This window comes from Athene noctua, chromosome 1 (assembly GCF_965140245.1).
Source record: "Athene noctua chromosome 1, bAthNoc1.hap1.1, whole genome shotgun sequence".
Classification (NCBI taxonomy): Eukaryota; Metazoa; Chordata; class Aves; order Strigiformes; family Strigidae; genus Athene; species Athene noctua.
The window spans coordinates 147,063,322-147,076,850 of NC_134037.1; the positions used below are offsets into that span (position 1 = coordinate 147,063,322).

Here is a 13,529-nt window from a genome sequence, read left to right on the forward strand (position 1 = left end):
GACAGACAATTGGGATTAAATGAACTGAAATTAAATCACTTAATTCCAAGTGGTGGTCTCCCAGGTAATTCCTGAGGATTAATGTAGAAGAGCAGGGAAGCTGCTGCAATTGCTGAGATCAAATCTGTCTTGTGGTCAGAGCTGTGACCTTCTCTGTAATTGCCTGCCCAGGATCTATTTTACATACAGGACCTGAACACTTAAAACCATAGATGTACACATCACATGGCAGTGTCTATCCATCTCTGAAAGTATTTGTTTGGTGATGACACTAAGAGGAAAACAAGATCACTCTGATGGTTACTTCTATTATAATAATACCTGTATAAAGATTCCGATGGTACAAACAAGTATATAAGTATTTATATAGTAATATACAGCCTGTCAGGCTGAAGAGACAGCTGCTTCCCTTTTTAGTAAGAGGTTGCTTTGGTGGTGGCTCTGGGGAACACCAGGACAGCTGTGGCCCCTGGGTGGTCCTGCCAGCACATGCCCTGCATGCCTGCAAGCACTGCTGTTTGGACCTGCATTTGTTACCTTTGGTCTTAATTCCCTGATGCAGTTTGCTATACAGATGCTTGAAGCAGCACAAGGAGGAACAGGGGGTGGGGCAGATGTACGTAATGTGGGGTGGGGAAATGGGGAGGGAGGAAGGGGACATAGTGCTTCATCTTCCAGTGACTTTGTGGCATCTGCCTTCAGAAACCGACCATGGAAGTGCAGTGTTGTTCAGTTGCTGGTGCTCAAATGGGTAGGGAGGCATTGCCAAGGGTGACCTGCTGGTGCTTGGTGGGTATAAACTATGTGAGTAGCTCCACGCCTTGGGACAGCCAATATGGCCCCAGATTGATTTGGAAGGCTGTTCTGGATTTGGATCATCCTGCCCCTAATTCTTTAGGTGAACTGAGGAAGGAGGCCTCCAGGCTGTTGCAGGGGTATACCCAAACTCCCATGGAAGGATTTAGTGTTTGGTCACTAAAGAGGGCTTCATTATTCTTGAATCTTTTCTTCCAGACATCTCTCTTCACACCTTAATTTGAACAAGCTACCCTTTTACACCACTCACAGACTTTCAGATTTTGATGAGAGCCCATGCCTGTGTGGGTCAGCTGAGTCCTTGTCAGGATAGGTGCTGTGCTGAGACTTAGCGACCAATTCCAGCAGTGGGGTGGGTGAATTGCAGGGCTCTGCTGTAGGAGAAATGCAGGCCTAGGCCTGCCTGCCAGAGAAGGGTACCTGCCCAGAGTTGGGACATGGGCCAAAGGAAAGGTTCTTGTTGGCACCAAAGCAAAGATTTCTGTGTTTCTGAAGGATGAAAGCTTCTTAGTTTAAGAGTAATTCATAACAGATGTATGCAATGCAAAATTGAGCTACATTAATTAAGCTGAAAATTAATTCACTGGGTTATTTTTTCCACTTTTTTTAACAGCGTTGTTCAACTTCGGAATGTATTTGATTAATAGAGACTGTTTCTTAGAACATTTTACAGTGTGGTTTTTGAAGTTAAGAAGCTGCTTGCAATGTAATACCTCCTAGGCCTTTACTTGTCAATAATGACTTAACCCTCATACCTTCATCTTTACTGTTGTTGGGGTGGCAAGTAGTGTCAGAGAGAGTATATCACTGAGTTCCTGCTTTAAGTAGTCAGGTGGGTTGCTAGAACATGCAGTCACTTTAGTTGTCTCTTCAGAGAACACGCAGCACCTATGTAATGCTCAGACACAGGTCCTGGTGTAATCTCCCGCTGACAGATCTGCCTTGCTTCCCTAGCATCGGTGTATGTGAAAGGGAAGAATAATTTTTTTGTTTCTGGCATCCCAAAGTCAAACCCTTTGGTTTCCTTAACACATCTGAAGCTACACTCTTCTTTGAGAGTAGAGGGATGTCCTAGCTTTAATTCTTCGTAACTTATGAGGAACAGCTGAATGGCTTTATTCTGCCTTAAGAAGAGGAAGCTAAGGGGTGACCTTACTGCTGTCCTCAGCTCTCTCATGGAGGGAGGCCTTAGAGGAGATGAAGGCAGACTCCTCTCAGAGACATGTGCTGCTGGGATGAGAGGCAACAGGAACATGGGATATTGGGAAACGTGTTTTCGTTGTGAGGATGGTCATACCCTGGGGCATGTGCACAGGGCTTCTGTCCCGAAGGCCCATCCTCAGAGCTTGGAAGTGGTAGGACAAGGTCCTGAGCACCCTGATCTAGTTGGTCCAGCTTAGAGCAGGGTCTGAATTGGACGATCTCCCACGGTTCTTTCCAGCCTGTATTACATCTCTGTGCCCAAAGGCAAGGCTGTCTCTGACACAGCAACTTTGTGCCGTCCAGCTTCTGAATGTGATTTGCTTTTCGTAGGGATTCACAGCATGTTATAACCCCTCCTTGCACGTCAGCATGAGGCAGCATGTGGCAAATTGCTGCAGAGGCAGCACAGACCATGCTTTGCCTGTTCTCTGGAAGAGGCAGGTCACAGGCATTTGGGCACCTGAATACCTGAGTGCGACTGGGGGGAAGGGAGGGGTAGCTGGCCAAACTGTGTGGCGAGCAGAGGGCCGAGAGTGGCAGGTACGTGCGTGGGCACCTCCCACGGGTACAGGCAGAAAGGCTGGTGTGATCCCAGGCCTTCTGTGCTGGTCTGGGTCTTGTAGCTGTCAGTGTTTTGGGTCAGCCTTGATCTGTGCTTTCTTCCTTCAGACTCAGAGTAGGGTTGCTTTCCCAGATGTGGGAGATAATCAAGAAGTAGTACTGTGAAGGGCAAGGGGAAGTAAAAGCATTCATTCCAAGGTTACAAAGACTGTATTTGCTTTTATTAAAATTGTCATTGACTCTTAATTGTCCTTATGGAACATTAGCTTTGAAACTTCCTGCAGAATCAACTGTGTGCAAATCACTTTGTTCAACCAAACTTTTGACCTTTTAAAATATACATTGTGAAGTCCCAGGACACCACATATTTCAAACTTCAGATTTAAATTATGAAACTATCTCCTCTGGCTAAAAAATAATTTTCTTTCATCTAAATTGTATATGGCAACTTTTCAGTTAGCCCACAGTGTCTTTTTTTTCAATAAGGCTTTTATTTTTTCCATTTATGAAGATCTGACGTGAGTGTAGAAACCAGCTGGTTGGCTAAGTTGGGTTCCACCAGGAGGTTTTTCAAAGTGACTTTAAGACAGTTGTTTCCAGACAAAGGACCTTAACATAATTTTTAAAAAGTTGTCAGTTAAGTATGCAGTAGGAGGAAAGCTAAGTGGAAAAAATTAAAATAAACAAGAGCATAATTTTAAAATAGTCAGGGAGGGGTAGACAGGAACCACAAGAGACAGCAATTTAGATCAGTAGTTTTCAGCCAGTAGCCTGCAGATCTCTCTGGGAGCTACTTCTGAGGGGTCTGTGAGAGGAGATTAGGGGAAACATGCACATGTATGCTTGAAAAAGCAGGAGGCTGCTGAGCTGGGGAGAAAGTATCTGGAAGAGTGAAGTATGAGAGAAAAATGGCTATTGAGGTCAAGTGTATCATGCTGCAGAAACAGGCCAGCCAGCAGTATGCTTACACTTTGTCATGAGCCCAGAGCTAATCAGTAAAGCTGGTTGTAAGGGCTTTCTAGCATGGATGTCGTGCTGTGCAAAAGAAGCTGTGCTGGCTGGGCATCTGAGGTGCTGTATCATGCTGTATGATCTTCTTCCATCTTTTTGAAAATAGTCTAGGGTTGTCTGCTTTCTGCGTTATTGTATGGTACGAATATGAAGATAAGAAGGATCACCATCTTGATGTACTTGCAAAAGATGCAAACAGCATAGTCTGTATGGATGGACTGAGATGAAGCATTCAGGGTAGTGGGTTTCCTCCTGCTTCAAAACCAACAAGATTGTTTTATAACTAATTCCACTTTCTGGGCAAGTTACACAGGATGTCTGTCATATGACATGTCAGAAGACGTTCCCCTCTCCACCTTGAATTACACACACCTCACCCCACCCTTGAACTTTTTATTTCTTTCAGAAGAAATCTCTACAAGTACCTACTTTTGTCAAATTTAACATATGTTGACATCCTGTCTTGTTGCTGTCAAACAGTCTTTTGTGAAACTGAATTAAGGCTTTATAGGGAATTGAATAGCTTCCTGTGAAGAAGGGAAAGAAGGACTCTACCAGTATTTGAAGTATATAACAGAATACACACTGGGTTCTGTGTGTAATCAGGCTTTCATCTGTATCATATGAGTTGAAAAAAAAATTTTGCAAAGAGTTTTTAAGGTAAGTTCTGAACTGACATATTCTTTTGGTGGTTGGAAATGAGTTGTTACTCTAAATGTCTATGAAACAAGTCTCTAGTGACACTTTCATAAGATTTTCTGTGACACAGCCTGCTTCTAAATATGTTTCATAAGACAGCTGAATTGCTGCTGCTGCATAGGAACATGGGTTGTCATTTTTTTAAGTGCCTTGTTGCATGTTAGCATTCAGATTGAACATACATCTGTGTGCTCTGAAAATAAATGCATTAGGACTAAAAGGTCTGTTGGCAAAATTTTTATAATGTGCTGAGCAGCAGATTCTTTATCAAAGGTCAGAGATCCTGAAGTTGCCATGTCTGTGGAGGAGAGGTTCGTTCCATTTTAAAAGAGCATCCACTGCAGAAACTCTTGGTAGAGGCAAGTCTGCAGGGAAGCAGAGCTGTGTGTTAGCAGACACTGGCAGAGGCCAACTACAGGATGAGGCTCTGCAGCTGAAGCAGTGCTGTAGCCACTGCTAGTCAGGATTGGGTTTGTGCACAGTGCTCCATAGGGAGTCTTTCTTTGAGTCTTACTCAGACTTTCAGACTGATCAGTCAGAGCATAACATTTTCTCAGAAGACAAACAGAGAGCAAAAAGAATTTGAAGAAATGACAAAGGGCACCACATAGGCAAAAGTAAACATCTGAGTACATTTGTTTTGCCTGACCATGTGTAATAAATGGTATAACTATTTCTTGGCTTCTGTGGCTCAAATCAATGTAGATGTAGTACCCCACCATGCTGTGTTCTCCTTGTCATCTCTGTGTAGGCAATCTTTTGTAAAATTAACCTATTCATCCTATTTCTGGATGCTTTGGGTTTAAGACTTGCTGAGTTTATGGGAGAATTTGAAAGTAAAGTTGGGTACAGGAAATGGATGTTTTCCAGGTTTGTGTCAGAGTACTAGTCTTGCCACATGGTTATAGATAAATTCTGAATTCTTCCCACTGCATATCAGACAAAACATCAACCATTAAATGAAAGACACTCAGTAAAAGTTAATTGTCATCGAGCTGTTTATTCAAACTAGTGCCTTGGTTTTAGTAGAAATGAGTGTTTGGTACCTTGCAATACCATTAGTATACTCACTTTAAACACATATTGTTACAGTTTTCCATTTCAAGAATCCATAAAATTTGTTTGGAGAATTGGTGCCAACCTGTGTTCTGTTTGTTTTCTTGAAAGATATTTTATCTAGATTCAGGACAGTTGTAGATCAGCTTTTATTTTGAGGTTGGACAAAGTACGGGAGAGCTGATGAATTTTGTAAAAGCTTAATAGTAATTATTTAAGACATTTTGACTCTGTTCTGACTTAATGGAAATAGGGTATTACTCAGTAAGGTTAACTCTGAATGAGAGCATGATCAGGTCTTAACATTCTTAAGATTTGTTTCTGTTATGACCATGACCGATACTGAGTGAATGTAGTATACTGTAGAACTCAACAGATCCTTCCCCAGAGATTTTTAAGATCTCTGGAGCTTTGGAAAATATTTAGAAATAATTTCTAAAGTGGAAGAAAGTATTCCGTGAGAAGACGGAAAATAATGTAATTTTTTTTCCAGGAAAGCAAAAAACCCCACCCTCCAACTGTGTTTTGTTCTCTTTCACTCAGAAATGTGTATTTTTCTTTGAAGATGTGTGAATGCTGAAGACAGCAACTTTAACAAATGGGGTGTGTGTGATGTTTAACAGCTGCCACTGTTGGTATCTCTGGAAACTAAACTAGTGGTATAGAAGACTAAATGTAGACATCTAACTTTGCAAATGCTTGGGAGACATGCTATTTATACACAACTTCCCTGTTTCCTCTATAACTTAATATACCTGGTAAATAAACCCTATATTGAGATTCTGCTGTAGCCCTCCTCAGAGATTACAATGAATTTAATCCCAACAAACTTAATTTTCAAGTTCTCACAATGTCTAAATTCCCATATTCATGTATTTTTGGCATTAGCCTAAATATACCTGGCATGCATATAAATGAATGTTTATATCTCTGTTTTAATGTTTATAGATATCAGTAATTTCACTTTTAGTTCACTTGTACTCTTTACATGTCCAAATACTGCACAAGGAGGAGTTTACTTGTGGTTTTAAATAGTATTAAGTTCCCTCTTCAAAATAAAATTAATATTGAAGTAAGAATCCGGGCCTCTCAAACCTTAAAAGAAAGGAGATTCTATTTTAGATTGCTAAATCCACTGCATTTTTATTTTTTTCTATAGCTGTTGAGAAAATACATACTCAGAATCCAGACAATACTTGAAGTTACTGTTACTCAATGATACTCCAATAAACAGAATTCTAACTTTGCTGTTCAGTTCCTTGGTAAATTTAAGGTTCTATTTCTCACTTACATTATTTGTCCTCAACCCTAGAGCTGTAATAACTTCTTAATAAATGTGAACTAAGCTTAAGCTGCAAAAAGCTTTTTGCCTATTGAATTGCTTTTATATTAGAAATCAAAATCTTAATTAAGACACACACACACCATATGGTTTTTTTTTTTGGTCTTCAAGAGACTCTTCTGAAAGGAGTATGACAATTTCCCAGACAGGTGAATAGCCACTTCCAGCCACTGTGTTAGCAGACATAGGGCAGACCGGATAAGAGTTTGCAAGGGTTTGTTCTTAGTTTAAGTGGAGGCCGATGCAGAATGGAGTTTAAGCACAGTCTGAGTGTCTGCTTTGTCCTAAAGTGAATGGAAAAGCTGACAGTCACATTGTTGTTGTCCTTGTCTGATATTTGTGAGACTTCTTTAACTGACAGAAAAACAGGAGGGGAAGGAGAGAGGCATTAAAAAGAAAGGTATTTGTGATATCTGTTAGTGTTAAGAAAGAAGAAAAACTGCTTCTTCAGAAAATTGAAAATGACAGGCTCTGATTTATCCTCGGTATTATCAGAAAGAGCAGTGAAGGATCAGGATCACAGTTTTTCCATGGTGATTCACTTGTAACTTTATGCATTCACTTCTTTTGCTACTAAATTTAAGACTAATGAATGGCTAGATCTACCAATTCCTTGCCACATTTCTGGACTTCTCATTTCAGTATTTCTTCCAGCATTCAAGCAGTCTTCATTTTTACCTGATCTCCATTCACTCTATTTCCCTACACCCCTATGGTTCAGAAAGCATCCCCTGTATACTTTCTTTTATTCACATGTCTTGCTTCTCCTTGTCCTGTTTCTTAAGAGTATGTTGAGAACTTGGGTAAAAATTTAAATTTCCATTCACTATTTTAATTAACAATAGTACAGTAGGGTTTTTTTCAGTTTTAAAGTATAGACCTGCTTTAGTAGGATATAACACTTTCACAAAAGTATGCTTCTGTCACTGCAAATATTGACTTGCAGTGGCATTTATAAATAGTAATTCCATTGTCTAGTAGAAAGCAAATGAAGGAAGTTGTCTATAGCAACATCTACTTTTTGCTACTATTTCCTTTAAGTTGGCTTTTTCAGTAAAAGGTATGTATCATTTGTCACACAAACCCATATTTAGGAAGAGCAGAAAAAGGAGGAAAATTGTGTTGCGTTCAATCTACAGTTTGTGCTAACCTGTGGAGGAAAACAGTATTGTACATCATCTACAGTTTGTGTTAACCTGTATTACCACACTACCTATTTAGATCCTCTGTCTTGTGCTGATAATGATGATCCTTGTTACAGGCAGATGCAACGGAAGCCAGAAGCACCCGCAGTCACTTATGCAACGTATCGAGGTTCTGCAAGGATTAGGCAGCTACTGAAGAATCAGTCAGAAATGGCTGAAAAAGGAGAACAAAGTACTGAGAAGAGAAATTCTTCAATGATTAAAGAAAATGGAGAAATCCAAACAACTGTCTCTCCAAAATCAGAACATTTAATAAAAGAAAATGGAAAAGATGAGGGTAAAGGTCACGAAGATGATGCCATAGTAAATTCTTCTGCAGTTAAAATGGGAAGGATAAAGTCTGGTAAAGTTCAGCATTGTATGGGTAGCAGTAGAGATGAAGTAGCTGCAAAGGACACAGCATCTACTGGATTGTCTCAAAAGATAGATATAAAACATACACCTGCTTTAGCTGCATCAAAAGTTAAAAGGACATATTCACTAGATTCATTATTATCATCTAGTTGTAGAAACAGTGAGGTCCTAACCAATTCCACTTCCCAGATTTCCAATTCCCTTAAAATGAGTTCTGCAAATGATTTGTTTGGAAAAGAAGTTGGACTGCTGGGAGAAACAGAAACTCTGTTTCAGACAGATGAAAATGCCACTTCTAACTTTGATAAAGAAAACAATTATAGTAAAACAGCCGATAAGAAGTCCACAAAAGAAATGCAGGATAACTGTTTACATTCACCCAAATCAAAAAGTAAGACAGTTAATGAAGAACTACAGGTGAATAAGGGAGAACTTTGCTGTAATCATCAAATGGATAGTCACTTGGAGCTAATGTTGGATATCCAGATGCTTCATTCCAGTACCATTATGTTTCAGCAGCAAGGAGATCAGCATATAGACAGTGCAAATAAAGATAGTGATCCAAGGAAAAGTGATATGCAGAAAACTGTGGCAGCTCTAGAAAGAGAGCAAAATCCTCAGAACTTTCTAGCTAGTGTTCTTTTACCTTTTAAGGAACAAATACCCACAATGCTTAGCACAGAGTCCAAAGGAGAAAAATGCATAGCCACAGGTAATCTAACTACTTCAGTGTCATCTATTAAAAATTATGAAGATATAGTCATGGGCAGGGGAACTTATAATGAAGAACTGAGTGAGTTAGGGAAACCAATGCACGTACAAAATGATTACCAATTAATCCATGTGGAGAATTCTAAGTATACTACCACACAGCAGACTGGTTTGCCTTGTCTAGAGACTGAGGGTGTGGAAACAATGAAGGTTTTATCTGAGGTTGCAGAGGAGAATCATGCCAGTGTATCACCATGCATACATGGGTGTGAAAGTGGGAAATCTACCTTTGATGAGCTGACAACACCTCTCTCTGTAAGTTGTGAGTCTTTTTTTGAAACTGGAGGCTGTTGCTCAGCTTCTCTCCATCCTAGTTGCAAGTTCAAAAATAAAACTATAGGGAAAAGAGAAGTTAGTTTAAAAGATGTTGGAGAGACACTTTCTCTTCCTAATCTTGAATATCAGAAGAGCAAATCTTTTGAGCCTGTAGAGATGAGTCTCTCAGAAAACTCTATTCCTGTCCACAACTGTGATCCTGTTTCCCTTGAAACTCTTCAAGACATTCGAGCCAAGGCATTAGTTATGCTTACAGAAGATAACACAGCAAAACCTGCACCTTGCCCTTCAATCACTGTTGACAGGACAGATGATCATACTCCTGCTGCTTCTAAAGTTGAGGAGACTGGTATGACTGAGACTGCTCTTATTTCTTATGAGTGTAAAGACTGCATCTCTGAAGTTTCCTCTCCTGTTTCTAAGCCACAAGAAAAAAATTTGGAGGTTTCTCATTCTGCCTTGAGATGTGGAGGAAGGTCTTTGACCAACCATTCTGCTTTCATATGTGAAAAAACTGATGTAAACATCATTTCTGAATCTCCACCCGTTTCTGAAGACGGAGGTATTAATTTTTCTTCCAAGAAGGAAAACAGTAATAAGCCTAGGATATCACTCACAGTACTTGATTATTCATCTGACAACCAAGGAAAAAGGCCTTCTCCTGCCACTGACTCTGAAAATGGCCACACTGCTAGATGGTCTGCTGCTGCTGAACAGGGCAGCTTTATTTTTCCAGCTGCTGAGTCTAGGAGAATAGTTCCTGAGGACAGAATGACTGAGGTGCCACTTTGCTCAGGAGACATGAGAGCTGGTTCTCTGGAGCCTGAGCTTACTTCAGCTACGCTTGATGACTCTGCTGCTGGAGAAGATGTGGGGAGCGTTTGCATCCCCAGGCCCGCTTCACCTACTCTGGGATCCAGAGAAACCTCCGACCTTTCTGTTTCTGCCTTGGAAATGGTGGATGTTGCTCAGGGTAATTCTTCCAGTCACAGAGCTAGTAATGGGGCAGAGGTGGCCTCCTCCACACAACAGACTGACAGCAGTGTCTTGGCAGAAGTAATGCCATCACTCATCTGTCCTCTGAAATCTTTAGAAACGGTGTCCGAGTCAGCCTGTACTGAGAGCGTGTGCAGAAATGCGGTGGGACAGGTGAATCTTGGTAATTATGTTTCTGCTATCTCGGAAGCCCCTTCAGTGGCAGATGACCAGACAGCTGCTGCACTTAGAGAGTTAAATGAGCTCTGCTCTGAGGAAGTATGGGAAGATACCAAAGTGAAGGGACAAGAACGTGCTAAATTCCAAGATACTGCTGTTTTGTTTAAAAAAGCTAAGGAAATAGTGGACTCAGTTTTACACTTGGCTATAGAAGAAATAGTAGCAAAACAAGCCATTGGTGTCCGCCAGCTTTGTGAGAGCAAGGATAGTTTAATAAATATGGATATTCTAAATGATCAGAAAGCTGAAACTGTGCAGTTGGAAGCAGAAAAAATTCAGTCAGCTGTGCAGTCATTAAACCATTCTAATGAGAGCAGTGGAGGAGGCTCATCTTCATTTACAGGAAATGAAACAGTAGATACAGATAATCAAGATGAAAAGATACAATCTTATATCCCTGGTAAAATTGACCTACATAGTCCACTAGCTCTAAAAGCAAAAGAAACAACTGATGAAGTCATTAACTCAGCCAAACACAAACTGGCATCCAATCAGTGGCAAGGCAGTGAGAGTAAAAGACCTTCTGAAAAGGTTGAGCCTAAACCTAAGGCTGAAACTCCAGAATTTTTGAACCTGGATATGAAGTTACCTGCCAAAACAAAGGAACCGATAGAGAAGGAAACTCGGGGTGTAACTGTAAACTGTGAAAAAGCAGATTACTCAGGTCCTCCTTTGCTTCCAAATAATATGGAAAATGGCATAGATTGGCCCCAGAGAGGTGAAAAGATACCAAATAATACATTTACATGTCAAACAAATGGATTCCTACCCACTGGTAGTTCATCAGTGCCGAAATGTGATCTTATGGCACAAGCAAAAGAGAGACACAATAGAAAGGTGTGTGAACATCTGGGTGCAGCAGAGATGCATGGCAAAGCTGGAGTATCAGCAACTAGTAGAAAATCTGATGGATCTTTACATTTAATACATGGAGATGCTTCTGTGACTGAAGAGCTGCTTTTGTCATTGCAGTTAAAAGATTCATGCAATAATACAAATATGCCAGAGTGCACATTGCTGCCAACTGTAAATGTTAATTTGGCATCTTTTATGCCTGATGAAGAATGTATTGGCATGCAGAGTGAATCCAAAGACCAAAGCAGTCCTCAGGGGGCTCTGGAAAGCAGTGCAGAGGACACTCTGTATGAACACTGCAGAAAAGAGGCTGCAGAAGAACTACCTGCACACGTAAAAGCAACCTTAGAAGATTCAAAGCCGGTGAAGAGTAAAGAGGAACTAGCGGAAGGGGCAAGTGAGATGGCAGAGGTTAATATTGGATTAAATATGCAGTTCACTGTACCTAAATTGTCTGTTACTGGAGAGGACAGCGAAGGGAAAAACTGCTTCAACGCAGTCTTTGACCAAAATAATGAGAAGCTGAAGCAGGTACAAATGAAGGATCAAGATGTGAAGATAAATGATCAGCTTGAGGAAAATGGTCTGGACAGTGGTGATGACATGAAGGAATCAACAGATCTTCTGGCCTTTTCTCCACTAATTGAACAGTGGGAAAACAGTTCTTTTACTATCATTTATGAAGGTGCCCTTCAAACTGAGAACAAATCTGTCTCAACTGATGATATGCAAACTGTTTCACTTTCTTCTTCTGATTTGCCTTCTGATAATGCAGATAATCTACTGTGTGAAAGAGCAAAGACTAAACATGAGCCAGCCTGTCTTTATGGGAAGGATAACAAGTTGAATGAAGCAACAGATGGCCGTAGCTCAGAGTCATTTCTGAGCATGGAGGCCAAGCGCTATAGAGTATATCCTTTATCTTTGTCTCCAATATATGAAGACGACAGCTCCCAAGAAGACTTACTTTCCACAGATGTGTCGCCAGAAGGCCATCCTAGTGGAATATCTAAAGATAACACTGACCACTCTTCTGTGCTTTCCCTTCTTCAGTCAGTTTCTGAGCGCTTGCAGTTTACTACTCAGTTCAGTAAAGAGGAGGAGGAGGGAGTGGAGGATGAGGAGGAGGAAGAATCATCATATGAAGAAAATATGCTTGATGTTGACAGAGAAGATGACTGTCTTTCCAGTCAGTGGAGAGGGGATTTAAAAACAACCCCTCAATCAAATGACCAAAATAGATCTTTGTTTCCTGAACAACCACTTTTTCTTTCAAGAGAACAACTTGACTCCAGGGAGCAACCAGAATTGTTTCCAGATGTGGCTTCTCCCAGTCAAACACTCTGTAAGCCAGTTTCACAGAAAGCTGATTGTCCCCTAAAGCGTCCTCCTACAAGTGCGTACTACCAGTATTTGAAATCTGCCAGCAATTGCTCCTCTGAGAAGGGGACCAGGTTTGGAAGCATTCTCCAGGATATGTTGCAGCCAAAGATTCACTGGTCTCAAGACAACACCATGCCAAAACTGGGAGAATTGTCAGCGGTAAGATGACATGCCACATAATATTAATAATCAAAGTGATCAGCACAGATTCAAAATTGCTGTCTCCCTATTCTCTTTCCTCCCTTTTTAAGGTTATTTTTTTATCATAAACAAAAGTAGCTAGGCTGTTTAAGATCATGGCTTTTTAAAAAAAGTCTTCTGATAAAATCGTTTTTAAAAGGAGTTTTCTTGGTTCAGCACACAGATGAAAGTGACTTAATTGTAAACCAGAAGATGTGAACAGAAAATGTAATAGGAAAATATGCAAGTCTGTATAATAGCAAAACACAGACTTGTCTATGTTAAGGACATTTCAACCTGAAGATGATGGAATTGCCTTTTGTATGAAAATTCTTTCATTTCTTCCATGTCTGAGATTAGTAGAGCTGTATTGTCCAAAATATATGAATATCTGCTCACTGGGCTATTTGTTTCATCACAGAGGCTTCTACAAATTGTAGCTCAGTTAGCAAGTAATATCAAGTAATATAGCTGCTTTTGTAGATTAGCATTTCTTTTTTAGTTTATTTAAAGCAGTGGTAGATGAGGGTATGAAAACAGTTCTTCCAATATTTAGAAATCAAAAATGCTGCATAAACCAAAATGCGTAACTGAAGAAGAAA

The 13,529-nt window shown here is 40.3% G+C and overlaps 1 protein-coding gene across 2 annotated transcripts in view; it reads left to right on the forward strand.

Annotated features, from left to right (window-relative positions):
* Window positions 1-13,529, forward strand: part of CRYBG3 (crystallin beta-gamma domain containing 3) — a 91,542-nt gene that overhangs the window by 32,441 nt on the left and 45,572 nt on the right. For both annotated transcript variants that reach the window (XM_074899948.1, XM_074899957.1), the window contains exon 4: window positions 7,950-12,906. In XM_074899948.1, coding sequence (XP_074756049.1) covers window positions 7,950-12,906 — 4,957 coding nt within the window. The remainder of the gene's footprint in view (window positions 1-7,949; window positions 12,907-13,529) is intronic.